The sequence below is a fragment of the Panthera tigris genome, chromosome D4, assembly GCF_018350195.1.
Source record: "Panthera tigris isolate Pti1 chromosome D4, P.tigris_Pti1_mat1.1, whole genome shotgun sequence".
Lineage (NCBI taxonomy): Eukaryota > Metazoa > Chordata > Mammalia > Carnivora > Felidae > Panthera > Panthera tigris.
The window spans coordinates 79,023,821-79,045,249 of NC_056672.1; the positions used below are offsets into that span (position 1 = coordinate 79,023,821).

At 48.2% G+C, this 21,429-nt stretch overlaps 1 protein-coding gene across 1 annotated transcript in view; it reads right to left on the reverse strand.

Moving 5' to 3' along the window:
• CDK5RAP2 (CDK5 regulatory subunit associated protein 2) overlaps window positions 1-21,429 on the reverse strand; it is a 169,608-nt gene that overhangs the window by 20,625 nt on the left and 127,554 nt on the right. Inside the window, exons 28-31 of the mRNA XM_042965100.1 lie at window positions 12,013-12,061; window positions 9,155-9,330; window positions 4,828-4,947; window positions 650-766 (exon numbers count right to left, since the gene is read on the reverse strand). Of these exons, the coding sequence (XP_042821034.1) occupies window positions 650-766; window positions 4,828-4,947; window positions 9,155-9,330; window positions 12,013-12,061 (462 nt within the window). The remainder of the gene's footprint in view (window positions 1-649; window positions 767-4,827; window positions 4,948-9,154; window positions 9,331-12,012; window positions 12,062-21,429) is intronic.

Genomic DNA, 21,429 nt, shown 5'->3' on the forward strand with positions numbered 1-21,429 from the left:
CCTAACATGTTTGCTGAGTGAATGAATGATCTGCACAAGCCTGGACTCTGTCTCTTAAGACAACAGCCGCATCAGTATCCTCTAGGGAAAGTAGAGACGCTGACCCACGTCCAGCTCTGCCCATTTCTAGACAAGGGACCACAGGCCGGTCAACTCCCCAGGCCTCCGTTTCTTACCTATAAAACAGGACTGATAATTCCTCCTTCCAGAAACATCTTAAGTATTGAGAGATACTGTAGGTGAAAGCTCTTGGGGACTAAGCTCCAAAAAGAAAGAATTAAGAGAAAGGATCTTCCTAAGAAATACTAGAAAACCTCCCTGATAGTAGGGAGTCTCTGGATGAGATTTTGTCAGAGTAATGCATTTCTAGCCTTTCTCTCTTCCACCGTAAACTGAGGCAAACGAGAGGTGGCTGTATACTTATTAGAGACACTGTGCTAAGGGCTTCACAGAGATAACCGTCACAACTGCCCCCTGAGGTACTCTTATTTTACAGCTAATAATACTGAGGTTCAGAGAGGTTAAGGGACCTGCGCAAAGTCACAGAGCCACAGAATTTGAACCTAGGTTGGTCAGACTCCAATGCATTCTTCCCACGCCACAGAGGGCTGTGGGGTTCCAGCCGGCAGATGGCTCCGTTAGTTCCTACCTCTGGATCCCTTGGAGAGCATTGTATTGAGAGCCTGGTTCTGCTTCCTCAGGAAACAGATCTCTGATGTCAGAGAATTATGCAGCTCTGATCCATAAGCCAAACTGTTCGTAGAACCTATAAAAACACACATGTGAAGTGATTTATGGATAGTTGCCAGGTCAGTATGCACGGAACTTTCTAGAAAACAGTTTTAAACGAGGAGGAAACACAATATGCAATGGAAATGACTTCAGTGAAGCAGATGAGGTATCACAAGAGTCCAGAGGGAAATAAGAGTGAGCTTATTAAAGAGGAGGCAAAAGGCACCCCCTCCCGTTCTTACCTGCCCTAAGGGTGAAAGAAGGTGAGTGGGTGACGGTCTTAACCTCCACGGATGTCTCTCCTGGGGTCCACACCTTCAGTAGACCTCTCCGCTGAGACAAGCTCCCGGGCCCCAGAGCCAAAGCTGAAGTCTTCCCCTTTCCTCCCTCACCTCCCAAAGCTGCCCTCTTCTGCTTGTTTCTGCTCCTATAGATGTTGTCACCACCACCCCTAATCTGAGCTGCAAACCTGGAGTCATCCTAACCACCACTCTCTGGCATTGCCCAAGCAGGCAATCACGACCGCTGGCTCTTCCTCACCAGCGCCTCGGATGCCGGCCCACTCTTTTCCGTCCCTGTAGTTCAAGCTTCATCACTACGCCCTGACCTTGCCCCCCCCCGCTACTCTGCCAGTGGGGGGCACGCAGTCCACTCAGGTTATCCCCTGCTCAGAAACACCTGACGGCCCTCCGCTGCGAAGACAGACAAACCAAACACGAGGCCCAAACTTCAGACCTCCATTATTTCACTCCAATCTCACGCACAGCCCGCTCCCTCTCTACCCTGGACTCTAGTGGCCTCGGATGCCGCCAAACTGAGCTACTTCTGTGCCCCCACATACCGTGCGGTCACACATCTCCCAGACCCTGTACAGTGAGGTCGTGAGGTCTTTATTCTCTGGGCCTAGAATGCCCAGCTCCTTCTTCACCTGTCAAAATCACAGTTGTCTTTCAACTCTCAGCTCAAGCTCACAGCCTCTGAGTATTTAATACAACAAAGATCAGGGTCCACAGCCAGAGAGACCGGGGTTGAGGTCACTTACAAACTCTGACCAGTTTCCTCGTCTGTAAATATCTGCCCAGGCTGTGGTCTCTCTCCGAAAATCCCACTCCTTCCTCTGGCCGGACAGCTGCTCTGACACTCCCTCCACCTCAGCTTTCTGCACTGCACCCTGTGTAATGTCCAGAGCGTGGGGACGTGCTACCTACCCTCTGCAGAGCACAGGGCTTTCCGCGTGAGGCAGGCAGGTGCCTCCCTCCCCCCACCTTCCTTACTACACCACACGGCCAACATGCCAGAGCCTGCTTTCCCAGACCCCGGCGCAGCTAGAACACGGCCAGGTGCCGCTTCCGGTCAACGAGACGTGATGGGAAGCCTGCTGGAGGCTTCTGGGAAAGGTTTCTCACCCGGATGAAAAGAGCAGAGCAGGGGGAAGCCCCACCATCTTCGTCCCCGTGCTTTGGACACTGTCCTGAGAGGATGCGGTATTATAGTGACTGCGGCCATCACAGATACTAAGTCCAAGCCCTGCTATCATTTCACGGAGTCATTAAATCTGCCTTGGAACTGCCTGCATCTGCATTTCTTGTTATGGAAGACAACACAAACCCCCATTGTCCACACCGGTTTTTCCTCATATTCTGCTCTCCGCAGCTGAAAGCATCCTGGTCCACAAAGGATTCCCTGTAACGTTCAAACTCCCCGTAAGGAAGCTATGACATCAGGCCTCCCAGAAGCCAATGTTCCACGGTCTTTCTGCACGACAGCACTCCCTTTCCTCGGGTTAATGACTCACAAATCATAATGTCATGCCATTTTTTCATTCACGTATGTCTCTCCCCTATGAACTCTGCCGTCTTTTCAGAGACACCTGGGTTTGAATCATGGCTCTGGCTTCTTAACGGCTGTATGACCTCAGGTACGTCACACAACTTCCCCAAGTCTCCACGAGCCCAATAAAAATGATCAATGTTGGTATTATTACTGCTATTACCGTCTGTATTAATATCATAACTGATGATAGGCTAGAGCCCAAAACAGGACCAAACAGCCATCTGGATGAACAGGAAACATTCTGCAGAAGAAGTCTGCTCTGACCACAGCTAGCGTGGTCGCTTCTCAAAGGGAGACCCAGGCCAGAGAAGGGCTCCTGACAGAGCCCGAGCCAGCGGGGTCCAGTGCTGAGGTAAGAGGCCAGTCTTTCCTCTGAAGGCGTCACTACCAGCTTCCCGTAACTGGTGACAAGCTACCACGTGAGATGACAGTTTTAACAATATTCCACCTCCAATCACAAGGAGCCAGGCCTTTCTCAAAGCCGCTCCCAAGATGAACGACTCACAGCAGGGGGGAGGCGGAGCCACTTTTCTTTCTTTGTCTTTTCAGAGATTGTGAAGACAAGGTGAGAACAGCGCGTCTTTCCACCAGCCACCAGCGTAAATACTTTATGAATGCCTTTTTTGTAAACCTTCCCATCAGAGTGAATTACTCTCCAGAGCAACTGCCAGCTCCGTTGTAGCTGGTGGCCATGTGAGCCCCCAAATAATTCTATAATTGGATTTGCCAGGAAAAATGTAAAACAGAATGAATCTAATTCAGGCATTACCAAGAGTGAATGTGAAGGGTCCAGGCATGTATTTCTTCCCAGGGTTTGACAGGACTAATAACTCAGGTTAATCAATTTCTCTGGGGGTGAGAGACAGGGAGGGAGCAGGATGCGGGGTGGTGTGGAGAGTGGGGGAGGGAGGGAGAGGGAGGCGTGGGTGGGTCCACTCTGTTTATCTCGCACACCGCAGCACATACAGTACTCTGGAAAGATCCTTCCAGGCTGATGGCTACGACAGACCAGGGGTCCAAGGACTCAAGTGCTTCTACGGAGTTCATCTTTCTAGAACGCCGTGATTTAATCTCTAAAAACGTTTGCGTCCCCACTTGTTGCCGAGCTTTGCAATGTCCAACTAATAACGTTGTACAAAATAAAATAGTGAAATAACATGATAATGGCAAAGAAAACAACCACGTCTTGAGTGAGGCACAGAGCAACGCCCTATTCAGAGCACTGCCTTATCGAAATCTCACGATGACTCTGTTTTGTACAATAATGAAAGCCGGGAGAGGTGGGGTGGCTTGCCCAAAAGCCCCCCAGCTGATACACGGAAGAGCCGGGGTCCACACTCAGCTCAGTCCATCTCCCAAGCAAACTCGGGCTCTTTCCCAGGGCACAAAGCTGCTCCCAAGGCACATTCTTCAGGTACGAAAACAATCTCTTTGGAGCAACAAGGAAAGATGTCCAAAAATATTCTGTTCAAGGAAAACAGGGACAGGCATAAAGTATTCTACCTTTTGGGCGAGGGAAAGAGTAAGAAGATATATTTGCATTTGCACTGAAAAACCACTGTAAGGATGTGGAAAACACCTACCAGAGGCGGGAGGAGAGGAGCCAGAAGAGGATGGATGGGCACAGAACGGAGGTACTAAGTTCTGTACCATGTGAATGTCTTCCCTACGGAAAAACCCATTTTTAAGTTCCGCATGGAAGAATATTCCATTCAGATCTAACTGTGTTTACGCAGGAATAATGGCGACCTGGGAACGGGCGTGTGAGACTCTCACCAAACTGCCTACACGCTAATACTTTTTAAAATCCATTACTGACAAAAAGATGAAACGCCGCTCTGTTTTATTTTAAAACCCCCTATCTGTTTCTCTACAGCCACCGACGTCACATGAGGAGCCAAGCACAATCCAGGGTGCAGGGGCCGGCGGACTCGTTCAGTGCCTGGGAAGTCACTCCGTGCCAGGGACCGTGCGGGCACCCTGCTGAAGTTAGCTCACTCAATCCTCATCGCACCAGGATAAAACGGGGATTATCGTCCCCACGTCATGAACACAGTACTTGTAACTAACACGTTACAGTATTTCCGCAACGTTAAGTGAGGTCACCGTGGAGGTGAGCGGTGAGGTCAGGATTTGAGCGGAAATCTCTCTGGCCACCGGGGTGAGTTCTCCCCAACATGGGGAAAGCTTATCCAGGCAAACGTAACCGGAGTCCCTTCCCGGATGAAGCACAGGCAGGCTGGCGACAAGGTCCTCCCTTACCTTGATCAAATTCACACCCTTGCCTTTCCAGTTGTCCCCGAAGTTTCTCGTTTGTTTTGATTGATTCTTCTAAACGTCTCCTCAAGCTTCGAATTTCTTGTATATGTTCCATTACTAAGTCTACGGGAAGGAGAGTATTTTTAATTTAAAGTCTGAAGCCCCCAACAAATGGAATAATTTACAGATTATGCCACGATCTTGAAATTCTAAATCGTGCGGGATGTGTTGAGTCAGTCAGTAACTGGCGATTTTTTCCCAGGCATGGTGACCACAGCCCACAGACACAGCTCTGTAATGATTCTCTGCAGCCCTCCACAAGGAGGGGGCTTTACAGCACATGGAAAAATTATATTCCATACAATTTTAATGCTAGCTGTAATGCAGCCCTTTATTCTTCTAAATATCAAATATTAATTTAAAATCTTCCTTATGGTGAAACTAACAGATCACTTTCAAGTCTGCCTGAATTGCCTGAGAGTTGATTAAACTACCTTCATAATGAATCCAGATATTTTTGAGACTAATTCTCCGGAAGGAATATATTTATCCATTTGCCACTTACTAATTTAAGACTTAAACACAAAGCAAAATGATAATCCCGGTGCTAGTGAAAGTTGTAAGAAGGGTACTCTCAAGGGCACATCCTGTTCGTGTGAATATAAATGTGCGTGACTTTGGGGAACTATTTTTATCATTAGCCGTAGAAGGGTTCTTTTCCAATGTCTTTCCCCAAATAAGTCTACTTCTAGGAATCTATTCAAAGAGATCACCAGACATGCTGACAACCATGTGCCAGAATGCATGAAAATGTTAATCTTCAGCACTATACGGAGCACTTAAAACTGAAAATAACTCAGATTATTAAGTAAGCTGTGTTACATCCACCGTGACGCGATATGACACAGCTACTGAAATTCTATCACGAGGACCATGTAATATCGCAGAAAAACACAGATACAAAATGGATTATCCAGCACAATTATAACTCTATTTAAAAGTTTACAGGCAGAAAAGACACATAAACACACAAAAAAGAAAAGATACCTAAATATTGACAGCAGTTGCCTTTGGGTGTTAGATTTCAGGTTTCTCAAAACTTCTACACTGTATCTCAATATAACATTTAATAAGATGTAAAAAATTTAAATTTCTCAAATGTTCTAAACTGAGCATGTCCTATTTTTCTAGCCTCTGCCACATCTCACTTGAACAAAGAAAGGAGGAGACACAGTTGCAATCTCGAGGTACACTCTAGAATCAGGATCTAAAGCCTAACCACATTAGGTATCCAAAGGCAAAACTAATGTCTTTAATTCATCAATTAGGGTACACTCAGTGTGTCTTAGTAATGTTTGTTTTAAAACATTAGACTAATGTTATGACCCAGTTTTAATTCCTCCAAAATGACTTTCATTTAAAAGTAGCACCATGTTACAGATCTTTTCCTAATTAAATAGTAATTCTGCCATGAATCTGAATGTTTATGAGGTGACTTAATTCCCGGGCCTTCAGCTATCTCGATTAATGCCGGAAGTGCGGCCAGTCATCTGGTGGAACGTGCGAGGCCCTCGCCGCAGCCCGCAGCCGGGGCAGCCAGGTCCTGGTGGCACCTCCCGTCCCTGCCTGGCTGCCTCGCAAATCTGCCGGCGGCCAGTCAGGACGGAGTGAGGCGGGAACTTCTCTATTTCGACCGCAGTCCTCCGCGCGGGTTTAGATCTGCATCACCCGCTGCCGGCTTCTGGGGTAACAGCGCTAGGCAGCCATCGGCCCGCGTCACCTCCCGCTGAGTCTGGCCAGGGGCTGGAAGCATCGCTAGGGCTTAAGGAAACAGCCCCAGTGGAACTGGACACCACTTATTAATTATGCAGCCCTAACCGAGAGGGGGAAACACGACACTCATCTTTACGAAACGGGAGAAAAACAGCTGTCCCTCTTACAACTAATAAATATCCTTCTGACGAACGCGAACTCTTTAAAGCCAAAAATCCTGCAAGAAGCAACCGCTAAAACCCGCGTGTGCATCTTTGGCCTCGGAGTTCCACTTCACAGAATCGAGGAGAAGAAAATGCCCCAAAATAAGGAGAAAGAAAGCTTCGTGTTCAAAGATACTCCCTTGCAGCAGTGTTCGTAATTGTGGAATTTTAGAAAGGACTGAAATGTTCAGCAACGGGGGAACATAAGGAAAACTGCAGTTCAGCCATTCAACGGACTATATTCTAAAGCCACTAAAAATGATGTTATGTAACAACATGTCAGAAAGCTTATGATATAATGTCAAGTGAAAAAAGGAAAAATCCTTAAATTATCTCTCTACTTAGAATAAAAACACGACAAAAGGAAAAACAGATGCAGAGACCAAAAGTCTGAAGAGAAGCAAACCAAAAAAGCTAAAAGTGAAGTGTATTAGGAGGGCTCCAGAGAACACTGTCCCCATTCAGGAAAGTGCTTGGTAAATTCACCGGGAGGGCATGATAAGCCCAAGGTCAGGGGTGCCCAGAATAATGAGACGTAAAGGAGATGCCTAAACGGTTCTATATTGGAAATAAACCAAGGCTGGCTGGGGGGGGGGGGGGTGCAGACATGTGGGAGGGTAGGAAAAAAGAGGGGCAGGCGAGAGATAGCAGAGAGAGGTACCCAGCACCATATCAGATGGGTTTGAAAGAACAGAGATCTCAAACATTCCCATTAAATGATCTGGCCTGCTCGCTATAACCCCCCACTGCCTTATAATTCCTCAAGCCCTCAATCAAGTATGTTTCTCCCACAAAGGCCTTGTAGGAGTCGATTCGGGGGTTCTTGGAAAGGGACTGAGCTCCATGCCAGGTTGATACAGTACAGAAGGAAGTGCAAATAAGGACAAGGAAACAACTCATACGTCTGACCCAAATCAGCAGAAGGCAGATCAAAGAGCCAGAAATAACCGAGAGAGACCTAGTACACAAAACTCACAGAAGTCACACAGGGATACAGCCAGAGATCCAAAGAAGGCAAATCTAGGTAACTGGCTACTAGAAGAACCCAGGTAACACCTCAGTTATATCACACGTGTATATTCCATGCTCCAGGTATGTTTTCAGACTGTGCTCCTCTGGGCTCGGGGTATCCTAGAGAAGCCTCAGAAGCCACCAGGGAGGATAAAGGCTCTACCTGTAGCCCTTTCACATGTTTGGCCTCCATGTAAAGTTTCATCTGAAAAAAAGGGGGGTGGAGCTCTGTTGCTAAAAAAGATTTTGATTTTCGAAAACCACGTTCTATGTGATCAGGTGTCAGCAAAAGCTTTTAGAATGGAGGTGCCAGTGTCTGATTCGTGCTCTGGGTCCACTCTGGGTGTCTTGCAAACAACCACTGGAAGAAAGGAGAGACCAAAGGATGTCAGCTGAGGTCCAGAATGTATACCAAGGGTCAGAAAACCACAGCTCCTAGGTCGAACCCACCTACCACCTGTTTTGGTAAATAAAGTTTTATTGGAACACAGCCACACTCGCTCATTTACATTTTGTCTATGGCTGCTTTCTGCTACAACAACAGGATTGAGTAACTACAACAAAGACCATATGCTCCCCAAAGCCCAAAATATTTACTATCTGGCCTTTGCCAGGAAAAATTTGCCAATCCCTCACCTATATTATCCCTCGAACTTCTGAAATACATTGACTTATAAACATGAATCCCTCCCTAACACCCAACAGGAGGTAATGAAGACTGTAAATGCAGAAGAGGTAAAAGGGAGCTCGGGTAGACGGAGGCTTGGGAGACTGATTCTACCGACTGAGCCCATGGGTCACAGTCAGAGGCAGGACAAGGGACTGAGCCGAAGGATGAAGGGTCACACACTAAAGGGAAATACTGCAGATTGACAGAAGTACAAAATGTTCAAATGGTGGGTGGTGGGGGCGGGGGGGGGGGTGTTAGGTGCTCTGGGGAATCTGTACGATTCAAAGCAAGAGTCTTCAAAGCGACAGTGCCTCGGAAAGCGTCTGAAAGGAACACCAGGAAATTAACCACACTTGGAACAGACACATAACCTCTGCTTTCCAGCCTGTTTTCTGCCACTGTCAGAAGCACGAGGAAATGGCAAATCACGTAATAAGTCATCATTAAGAAATAAAAATGACTCTTCCCCAATCACCAACACTTTCAACAACCGCAGCTTTCCCTGGTGATAAATGATAGTCTGAATGACCAGCTTTGGCCCTGCCAGGATCTCCTTTCATCAGACAAATATTCGAATGTCACTACGCTCTGCTTACTCAGGCAAGACGGCAAATTACTGTTTAAACCAGGAAACCTTGGCCGCATCTGAAGTGCTTAGCAAAGCTCAGCTTACCTTGAGAAAAATGGTTCGCCATTACCGAGGTCCTCCCGGTCTCACTGTCTTGCTTCTGGTCTCGGGAGAGGCCGGAGGACTTCTCGGACATCTCACAGTCGGACAACGCGTGAGAGGCAGAAGGCTCAGGAGACTCAGGCAGGATGTGTTGGTAGGTTAAATTGTCTTCCTCAATCCTTGACCATAGGGATTGAAAGAGAAATCGTTTCCCACACTAAGATTCCAAGCCAGGACCATGACTTGGGAACAAACACTTAAGATCACTTGGCCCCTTGTCATTTCCCCGTATTTACAACTTTGTTTTGGAGCCCTTTTGCTTCCCCAGAGCAGTTTTTAGTGAGGACGCTCTAAAAACAAAAAGCACTCCGTGGGCTTGAGTCTGGAGCCAGTGAAGGGGGAGCCACTATGTGGCTTATGGGAGGGAGCCTAAGAAAGAGCACGGGTCAAAGGCAGCTGCTTATCGAGGGCTCCCTCTGTACCAGGCATGTTAGACGTACTACCTTACCTGGTCCCCACAGAAACCCTCTGAGGCAGGGACGACCATCCTCATTCAGAGCTGGGGAGACTGAGCCGCATCACAAGCTTGCTCACTGTCTCACAGCTTCTTAGTGGCAGAGCTCACACTTGAACCCAGGTCTGTCTGGCTCTGGGACCCCAGGAGAAAGTGGGAGGCCACTTCAAACCCATGAAGAGGCCTTATGGGTTTAAAACTCTCAAAACCCTCACGGCCTCCAAGCAGGTCCCAAAACCACCACTCTGGCAATCATCTGGTTATTAACCTGTATTTGCCAAGAGCCACCTAAGCCATAAGGAAGAACACCCTGAACTCTGCGAAAAGCCCACCTGAATCTCCATTATAGATAAGCTCCTTAATTTAAGCTCTTTTTTTTCTCCCACTTTTTCCTATTACTTCTTGTCTCATTATTCATGAGCTCAGACAAGAGCAAAGGACTCCGGAGCTGCCACGCATTCATTAACAGGTAAACACCAGATGCAACTTCACCCAGACAGTGTGATGGACGCACGGGCTTGTCGCTGCCTTGCCAAAGTGCCGAATGGGCCAAGGGCACCCATTTAATTAGCTTAGGAGTGACCCGTGTGAGCGCTAAGCCTACAGCTGAAAAAGGCAGAACAGAAGGAAAAGAAACAAACCTGTCGGAAACAGGAAGGGTGACACATGGTTAAGGGGGCTGAAAGAGGCTCCACGCACCGCCCCCCCCCCCCCCCCCCCCCCCCCCCCGCCCCGCAGCCCATTCTCCAAGCAACCACGGGCGTCTTTCACAACAGCAAATCTCTTGCCTGGCCCCAGCTTACCCTCCTTCAAAGACTCCCCTCTTCCTGCAGCACAGAATCTGCGCTCTTAACAGAGAATCTGAGGACCAGTCCAGCAAGGCCCTGCCTGTCCTCTGGCCTTGACCCTTACGTTCCCGGCACCAGCTCGCAGGGCCACGTCTCCCTCGCCTCGCACACGGACACTCTCCGGCAATCCCTGCCCCTGGCCTCATCCTTTAGCTCTCAGTTACGACCGCCTCCACCCTGGAGGCCTTGCTTGCCCTCTCCACAGCCCGCCACTGCAATGTGATCCATTATGAGAAGGATGGGAGCGGAGGGTCGAGCCGGGAGGGATCTGCAAAAATACTACAGTGGGAAAGGGGTTTTCTTCCGAACTCACAGAAGCTCTGATTAAAACCTCCTCCGGTGAGCGGTGATGCCTCCCCACCTGCTCCCTCTGATGATGTGGCCTTCGACAGGCCCATAAAATCTACAGTTCTGCACCCCAGACTGGTCTCTACTTCTTTATCTTAGCCCCAGAAGCCCAAAGGGTCGCTGCTCCAAAGAGGAGGGAAATACCCATAGCACTAACAACAGTCAGAACCTCTAACCAGTAAACAGAGGAGGACGACACCTTGACCCTCCCTGTGGGCCATCGAGGCAAACTAAGAAAGTATACATTTATTCCATGAACGTTTTGTGAATTCCAACTATACGCTACACACTTGGGGCTGGAATTCGAGACACAGTCTCTGTCCCCAAAAAGGCAATTTGCGGTAATAAGACCTCAGGAGTATGACAGACTCAGGTTCAAACTCCAGCTCTGCCTTTTCAAGGCAAGCATGCAACTCTGACCCTCCCTAAAATGGGAACAACAATGCTTGCCTCCTAGGGTCAGAAATAATGAACGCGGATGCCTAGGGCAGCAGCGGACACACGCCAACACCCGGTTATACGTTAGCCGCTTTCCCGTTCCGGGGAATTCTGGGAGCGGGAAGGTAAATGCAGGAAGCGTCACATGGCCATGTGGTAAGTGCTACAATGTGACGAGGTGCCAAATGCTACAGGAAGAATCGCTGATCCCGGGAAGTCGTAGAGAGACGGGGGCGCCGGGGAGAGCCAGGTTCATCGCCACGAACGCCGACTCTGCTGAAGGACTTCCAAACTACAACAGGAAGTCGAGCATACGGCCCGTGTCCAGGCACGGGCTGGAGAACAGCAACAGGTCAGATAAGACCGCAGCACGGGGAACATGACAGAAAGAAAGACGGGTCAGACCGAGGAGGGCCTCAAGCGTCAGGCTAAGGCATGTGACGTTTAGCCTGCAGGTACCCAGGGGCCGGCAGAAGGAACGTGTCGTCCCAGTCACAGAACCTAACAGAGAAATGCCACGAATGACCTAAAACAACTGACTGAAGGCTGCGGGAAACACAGCGTAAACTGCTCGCTTTGCGAGGGCACCGTCAGTTTCACAGGTGTTTACGCTTTACGTACAAGAGGCAGGGGACTCGCTGAACGGGAGGGAGCCACAGTGTACCCAGCAGACCGACCAACCGCCGTCTTCTTCCCGGACGCCACACACTCACCTCTCCGTCGGTTCATTCTGGGAGCTCATTTCCACTTCAACCGATTTCCCTGGAAGCAGAAAGAACATCAAGAAGAAGGAAGACATTAAAAAACAAACAAACAAACAAACAAACAAACCAACCCCAAGTGATCCCTAATAATCTCTGACTCATACATCTGCAGAGGCCCTGCTCCATTTGTTTAAACGCTTTTTCTAACAATCCCGGGTATTTAAAGTAGGATGACCGAGAACACATTCAGACCACAGGCTCCTCCTTCATCACTGCTCTGGCACCAGTTCTGGAGGGACGGGACAGCCCTGAGTCTAAAAAGCGATCACAAAGGCACTGCTGGGTGCATGCTCTTTTTCCTTCTCTAAAACTCTCAACAGAATATATCCTCATTACAGGAAACGGGTAACAGAGACAAGAAAAAGAACATGACCGTCCTCCAGGTACCTACAACAGACATGCCATGGACTTCCTTCCATCCTTTTTTCCCACGCGTTTTGGCCTGGGTGACACTGCACTGGGGCTTAATTGTTTTCCCTTCGAATTTTATTATTAGAAGCATTTTTCTTACTGAATTTGCTTTAGAAACATAGGTTTTAATGGCTGCATTAATATTCCACTGTAGGCACGCATGTACCAGTTTCTGCCGGTCCCTTTATCTGACATTTAGGTCATCTCCAATTTTGCACTTTTATAAATAAAGGAAATACACATCTTTGTACATACAGCTTTATCTGCATTTAAATGATTTCCTCAGGAAAGACTCTCAGAAGTGGGATTAGCAGGCAGAGGAGTATGTGAGTGCAGCTGAGTAAGCCAGCGCCTGCAGCAGGGGAATGACTACAAGAAATGGGGAAAGACAACAAAATAAAGCTCGAAACGTAGCTGGGAAGAAGACGCTCGGCTCCCCCTGCACGGCCCCGTTTGCTGTCTGAAAGGAAACACGGGAGCCCAGATTTCAAAGAGACTAACAACTTCATGTTAAAAATACTTCAGAACTCTGGAAATTGCAGCCTGGGATGAGCTCTTTGAAGAAGCTAACGTGTGGCTAAAGGAAAAAACAAACCCTTCTGTGGCCGTACTTGAAACATGAGACTATAATTAAAGTGCACCCACACATACCATTTTCAAAACTACTCCTAAAAGGGAAAGTTCTCGAACACCACAGCGCAGAGGAAAGGAGCACCCGGAGCCTCGTGTGTTTGCCTCGTGCCTTGTGGTCCCCACCACGTGCTCCCGGGGCCGGCTGGTGTTGCTCTCGGGGCCCCCTCAACACCCCAGCAGCACAGCCACGGGCACCGAGAGCCAGCACGATGTCCCGAGGGCTTGAGAGTCACCTGCCATGGCATGGCATCAGCGGGCGCCGGGAGAGGGCCAGCCAGGCCCCTGGATCAGGGCATTGGCGGGCACTGGGAGAGGGCCAGCCAGGCCCCCGAGATCAGGTGCCCGGCCCCAAAGATGGCTCCTTGACACTGACCCCGTCCGGAACAGTGGCAGGATTTCCACTGTACAGAAAAGAGGTGCGAATCCAGAAGGTGTGATGTGGCCCCTCTTCCTCTGCTCAACTCACTCGATCACCTACTTGAACACATGCTCCAGTGAAGCAAAGGATTCAGAGATACTCCAGAGCTAGCTCAACCACAAAACTAGGTCTTGATCCTCTTGGTTACATCCTGATCAAAAATGCAGTGACACTGTGGCTCCCCAAAAGGCAGAGAGAGGTTGACAGGCCCCTACCACAGTGGACGGGTTCCACCTTTCTGTCTTCTACATTCCTGGTCAAGAGGGGAAATATCCATTTGACTGGGTCTATTTCCAAGACGCTGACTTGCAGTCCCGGGCGGCAAGACCCCCGTAAACGGGCAGCGACAAGTGCTGTTAGAAGAACAACTCGGCATTTTCCATCTCGCACCTGCACAGGGCTGCTTACCAACATTCAGCCGGTAAGATTCTGGCCCTAAAACCCTGAGGATGGCCCATCTGCCCAGCCCGGCTCTCCAAGGGGCCCAGCAGTCTACACGTACCAGCCTAGCACACGATAGCACCACAGCCTGCCTCACCGTGCAATCGCCCTCCAGGAGCACAGACACACGCCTCAGAAACCGCACAGGGCAGGGTACCACTGGTCGGGGGCAGGCTTTAAGCACTCTGGGACTTCCGACCAAAAATTCATCTTGTAACTATCAAAAAAACAAAAAAAAACAAAAACAAAAACAACAACAACAAAAAAACACCTCTCCTCAATTCCTTAATAAAATCCACGACCACAGAAGGAAGTGTCCTGAGACCACCCAAAGCACGAGTTTCTGTGTCTTCAAACAGGATGTCTTCGAGGAGTCTGTAAGGACTCAACAACTGTATCCTGCCCATTCCCCAGCCACAACAGAGTTCTTTAAAACCAAACGACAAATGGTTAGCGTGGGAGTCACAGGGACGTCATTACGAGTGGTGCGGTGAACTTCGCGGTGGAAACCGCTCCACACGGGTGACAGGTACCATCTGTCCGGCTGTTCCAACAGCTTAGGGAGCGTGGCATGAAGGCACCGCTTCCATCTTTCAGGCAAATCTTACCGCTACGCCTAAAAGCTGGGTCGTGGCGGGGGCCTCACCTTGTCAAATAAAAACGCGTCTAGTCACCCGCTCCACATGTGAACACGAGAATTATCACGCAGGACCTGCAGGACTGGCCGACCCACCCTCCTCCCTGCACCGGTCCATCGAGTATGCTGCCTCCATTTGAGAGGCCTCTTTTGAAACAGGACGCCTTTGCTCAAAGTCCATCGGTCGTAGAGAACCCGGTTCAAATATCATAGCCTGGCATCTCCTCCACGGCCCAAATGTTTCTTCCTTTCCGTCCGCCAGTAATTTGTATAACGTGCTTACACTCTCCCCCCGGTGCCCGTGCTGGACACTGAGGATACAGAGGTGACTGAGGGGCCACCTGACCCTCAATGAGTTCACAGCTGAGTGGGGACAAGAGACCCAAAAGACAATTACACTACTGAGCTGTGACAAGGGACAGCACGGGATACCACGGGAGGGCACACAGAAGAAATGAACGTGACCCAGCCTGGACCATCGGGGCAAATTTAGAGGAGGTAACGACAGACAGATATTTGAGGCAGGAAAGGACTGCTGTATGCAGATAGGAAGCAGCTAAGGCGCTACGTGGAGGGCAGATCCCAGGGCTACTTAGGAGGAAAAATGTTCCATTTTACTGGAGAGCCTGGTTCACCATGCTAACTCGACCCCGCATGCCCATTACGGCTCCCAAAATACCTCTCCCCATCAACTATGAATCCTTCCAATACGGAATACCCCTCCAATACCCCTTCCTCCTGGAAGACTTCCCTTCCGAGCTCAGAGATACCTCTCCCTCCAGGCCCCTACTATGCGGGTCAGACAGAGTCAGACACAGAATGGAAGGGAGCCCCAGCGTAAGATCCAAACCACACAAAACTAGCAGTATTGCCTGCAAATCCTGACTGGGCACCACATGTATGGCCCCGGCCTAGTTTGGAAGGCCGGGACAAGACGAGGTCCCCATCTTCCAGGAGTTTATGCTGTCAAGAAATAAAATATGCTCACGAGAAATCACTGCTGTCACCTCCTGAGCTCCCAAGATTGGTCAGGCAGGATACCAGACACTTGAAATAATCTCATTTAATCCTCAGAAATAACTGCGCAAGACAGGTAGTACTCCCCCACAGAGGAAATCTGACCATGAAAGGGATAAGAGAACCATAAAGCTGAGATTTGAACTCAAGTCTGTCTGGCTCCAAAGGGTCTGTTCTGTCCACCCTGGCAGAGTGTCCTTCACAAGGCCGGACGTAATTGTCATGTGCAATCTACGAACAACCCAGAATAAAAAACCAAACAGTTTTGCTTCCACCTGGGGTGAACAAAGAAAGCTTCCTAGAAGCTTTCTAGAAGGGAAGAGACAGTGAAAGCCTGCTAGCAAAGGGAGTGGTTTGAACAAAGTCCCAGAAGTGGGGAGTTGCAAGCAAGGCCCACAGCACAGAGGTACAGACCAGACACCCGAAGTGACAAGAGTGTGGGAAGTACCACATCATGGCGGTCAGGAGGTCAGGCTGTGGAAGCAAACTGCCCGGGCTCAAATCCAGACCCTGCTACACCTAGTGCAGTCCTGAGCCAGTATGTTAACTTCTCTGTTCCTTGTTTCTTAAATGAAGATGATGGGGGCGCCTGGGTGGTTCAGTCAGTTAAGCGTCCGACTTCGGCTCAGGTCATGATCTCGCAGTCTGTGAGTTCGAGCCCCGCGTCGGGCTCTGTGCTGACGGCTCAGAGCCCGGAGCCTGCTTCGGATTCTGTGTCTCCCTCTCTCTCTGCCCCTCCCCTGCTTGCTCTCTGTCTCTCTCTCAAAAATAAACATTAAAACAATTTTAAATGAAGGTGATGAACCGTACCTTCTCCTAGGCTGAGAACAATGCCTAGCATACAACATGCAGCTGCTAAAGACCAGCCTTCCTCATGGCTTCCCCATCATCATCATCATCACCACCACCACCGAGATGGTAGTGGGCTAGACGAGGCAGACGGTGGGAGGCCTTGAAAGTAATGAACAGTTTAGGTTCTTCCTGCAGGCAGAGGAGAGTCAAGAGAAAGGACCCCAGCGGTTGCCTTCTATTCACGTGGCTAAACCCTGACAAACCTGGTGAGCTGCTGGAGGAAAGAGGCTACCTCACCATCTCCTACCATCTTCCCCAGTGCTTACTCAGACATTCCTGGCGACAACGCCGTCCTCCTCATTTACGCTACTGGCCTTGGGGGGCACTCTGGGCGAGGACACAGTGGAAAACCTGGGACTGCAACCCCAGTTCTCCATCTACTTTGGCTCCCAACCCACTTTTAGAATCTGAAATTTGCAGATCCTCATCTCAGAAAAATGCACAGAGGCAGAGAAATCTTGCAGGGTTCTGGACCCCTAGTGAAATCCCTAGCTTGTGAAGCTAGAAAACACACCCGGCTCTCATCCTTACAAGAAGTGAGAAACCACACCATCATCCTACCAACTAAATATTGTTAAAGGAAAGCAGGGATATATACAAAGATTCCGGCATGGTGTTCTTTCAATAGCCCCAAACTGGAAACAATCTAAATGCCCACCTAACGGGAAATGATTAAGTGAATTACGGGACATTCATACAAAAGAATGCTCTGCAGTCACTAAAACTTACAATGTAGGTTAAGATTTATTATCTACAACTGGACAGAGGGAAAGGCTGCAAAGAGTTCTAGTTCCACAAAAAATACATATACGTATAAAACAGAACTGAAAGTATAAATTCCAGGGCGTTCATTTTTGCTGTATAAATAATATACAGAATATAATGCAATTATAGGAGTATTTGCTTATCTGTTATTCTACCATAAACAAGTACTGCTTTGTATTAATAAAAAAAAAGTTATATTTAAAATTTTTAGGAACTCATGCCATGCAATTACCTCAAATATAAAACTACTTTACAATAAGCTCCTTTCATAATGCAGGAGCCAGACCCCTCGGATAGCATCCAAGAAAGACCCACCTTGGTTACATTTTACTAAGAAAGGAAGTTAGAGAGAGGTACCTGAGACTTTTACGCCTTTTGTATACAAGAAAATAAAGTTCTGTGTTTGTGTTGCCTGAAGTGCTTTCTACTTCCAGAACCAGCAAGAAACAAGAAGTGAGATCTCCTTGGGCTTGTCAAGGTAAATAACTAAAAAATAAATCAAGGGGGGCAGGTGGATGAGTGAGGGAGGGCAGCTGGTGCCAGAGGCAGTCTTTCTCGGCTTCCCAGGCTTCCCACCTCCTCAGGCCGGTTGAGGGCTTGCAGGAAGAAGAGAGACAAACAGAAAAACGCCTCGGGCCTGGAAGATACAGCTCTATCTTGAGGACCCAGTTATTTCTCCAATAATACAATGGAAACTAGCTTATTTGGAAACCCTTAGTCAGAAGAAAGTGGGTTTCACAAAGCTGGGAAAAGTCAACTGCTCCTGTGTCCTGGCCCTCAGGGTCCTGGGGAGCTGGTCCTAGGACAATCAATGTGCAACAGGCCTGAGCTGTTAGGTTCTGTAAAAAAAATCAGGAAAAGCTCTCTAGACCCAGAAACCCAAACTATCCCACGTTCTATCTTGAAATTAAGTTGAATATAGGTGGACCCTCGTGAGTCATCTGTTTTGTATGTACGAAGACAGAAGAACTAAGGTCAAATCTTGGTTTCACCAAGTCAGTTATAACTTTGAGCAACTGACTTTCCTCTGTAAGGCTAAGTTCCTCAAGTAAAACAGGTTGTTCTGAGGAGTAAGCCCCCTGCTCACAACAGGTATAGCTATTAGCAAGCACGGAGTGCATAGGAGCCATGTACCCAGCGCTGAGTCAAGGCTTCATGCTCATTATTTAACTGTTACAACTCACATAGGAAAGCCTTTGATTTTGAGCAGAAGGAACAGGACCTGATTACATTTTGAAAAGATCACTCTGTCTCTTGTACGGAAATGGACCGTGGCAGGACACAGGTGGAGGCCGGAAGGCCGGGGAGGCCAGGCCTGGAATAATCCACTGGAGCCGCAGCAGCAATGAGGAAGGGGAGATCGGTCAGATTTGCAGTACATGTTGAAGGCAGAACCTCCAAGGTACGGCCAGTGGGGTGGGAGGAGAACTGGCTCTGGGTGGTGTCCTCCTAGAAGCCCAGGGAGGAAAGGATTTCCCCCAGGAGGGAGGGACGGGCCACATCCAAAAAATACTGCTGTGAGTTTGGGTGAGGTGCCACCCAAAAGCGATCACCGGATTTAGCAAAGTGGAAGGTGTTAGTGTCTCAGGCACATGCCCATTCCGTGGAGAGGCTGGGATGCCTAAAAGCCCAGTTCCCGAAGGTTTGAGAAAGGGGAACTAGAAAGTCATACTCATGGATATAAAGGAGAGGGACAAAAATAATGACTTCATAGAGGCAATTTCAATGGAGAAAGTTTTAGCTTGAGAACCACCTTAATATTTTTCATATTCGAAACATAAAATGAAATCAGTAAAAACGGGAGGGGAACCCTAACCCTAAAATTGAGCACAAATGGAAACAAATAAATCTAATTATATTTCACATGAATATCCTAACAACACTGCATAAAGAATGAAATCCAATAACTTTTCAATTTAATACCTGACTACATACCCTTAGCCTAAAAACTAAAAGAACTGATCTCTTAGTAGGTTTGCTTCTCACAGTGCTAAGGATGGGGCAATTCTGGAACTATCTGTGTGTCTTACAGGACTAAGCAAAGGAGCGGATATACTGATGTGAGAGCCAGGATTCTCACTGTTGGAGACAGGAAACACAAATACAGAAGTGGAAGCAGCAATAAAGGGCACGGTGGGCTGGACTGGCATTGGAGGCCCCACTGTGAAATAACGATTTTTAAAATAAATTACATATTGTTATATATATGCACGTGTACGCATGTGAGCTATATTCTAGTCCCGCCTGCTAAAGGGTCTAGAAACAATGATCCCCTAGTAGCAATGAACCTACACAGCCCCAAATCATAGCTGTTGTTTTTTAATGTTTATTTATTTTTGACAGAGAGAGAGACAGCATGAGCGGGGGAGAGGCAGAGAGAGAGGGAGACACAGAATCTGAGCTGTCAGCACACAGCCTGACGCGGGGCTCGAACTCACGGGCCACGAGATCATGACCTGAGCCGAAGTCGGACGCTCAACCGACTGAGCCACCCAGGCGCTCCCTCCAAATCATAGTTTTTACGTAGCATTCTCCTTTAAGATGAACCAGGGCTACTTGGAGAAATGGCTGATTCAGGGGCAGGGACAGTATCAATGGGGCTGGAACATCTTTTTTTGTGCCAGGATGCACAGATGTACAGAAGGAAGCTCCTCCAAAAGATGGAGACCTGTCAAAAGGAATTGCCACTTGCCAAATGAGGAACAATTTGAGCATCGGCATGAATGACAGAATGAGTAATAGTCCCCTGAATAAAATAAGAACCTAAACTAAGTCCACACTGCTAATAAACAACAAATCTAGGAATAAAAAAGGGCAGGTAAAGGAAGAGTTTATCCTTCTACAGACGCCATCTAACAAGAAATGAAGACAGAATAACGACATTAGGGAAAAAAAAACCCACCAGGTGGCCACCATCATAGTCATTAATTAATAACAGAGCCAAGGAACGTTGTGCAAACCTCGAGTACAAATTTGAAGAGGAACAAGTATTTACAAGGTTACAAAGTACCTCCCACTAATTGCTTCTATATGACACAGGGAAATGTTGTCATTTAGAGTGGAGAAACCTGACGCCTATCAGCTCAACCAAACGGTCAAAGTTATTTTCGCCAAAAACGGGACAAACTAACGGCATGCGGCCTCGTGAACACGATATCATGAGAACACAATACTTAACATCGTATTCTTCCCCAAATCACATAATCTCATCTAATTTTCCTAACTTAATCCTAAAGAAACAGATAATCCCAAACTGGGGCACTGGCCTGAACTCTTCAAATAGGTCCGTGTCATGAAAGACAAAGGGTGAACGACTACCCCCGATTAAAGGAAACCAGAGAGACAGACAACTTGATGTAACATAGGGAGTGGGTCCTGGAACAGAATCAGGAATAAAATTCATAAAAGACATTATTGAAATCAATTAGCGAAATTTTAGTATAGACTGTATATGAGACGATGATACTGTGTCATGAATTTAGCAGCGGTGTTTTGGCTAAGAGAGTGTCTCCAGTGTGAGGGGCCACACACTGACACATCTAGGGGGAAAGGACAGGACACCATCAATCCATCCTCAGAGGGTTAGGAGAAGATAACAATCATAATCATAATAATGTGGGGTGCCTGGCTGGCTCAGTCGGTGGAGTGTGCAACTCTTGATCTCGGGGTTGTGAGTTCGAGCCCCACGTTGGGTGCAGAGATTACTTAAAAATAAAATCTTAAAAAACAGTGGGGGGCGGTGGGGGACACCTGGGTGGCTCAGTCGGTTAAGCGTCCGACTCTTGATCTCAGCTCAGGTCTTGATCTCAGAACCTTGGGCTCAAGCCCCATATCGGGCTCCGTGCTGGGTGTGAAGCCCATTTTAAAATAACATAACATAAAGTCTTAGAAAATAACAATAATAATAATGTATGTGCGCACATATATGCATACGTATGCGTGTATATACGTGCAAACACAGGTGGTCCCTGACTTATGATGGTTCAGCTTACAGGTCTTGACTTCGGGACGGTGTGAAAGCAACAGGCACCCAGTAAGGACTGTGCTGCAGATGCTGAATTTTGATCTTTTCCCGAGCCGGGGACATGCGGCACGATCCTCCCTCCTGGCTCCGGGCAGAGACGGTGAGCTGTGGTTCCCAGTCAGCCCCATCATCACGAGAGGAAATAACTGATACAACCATTCTGGACCC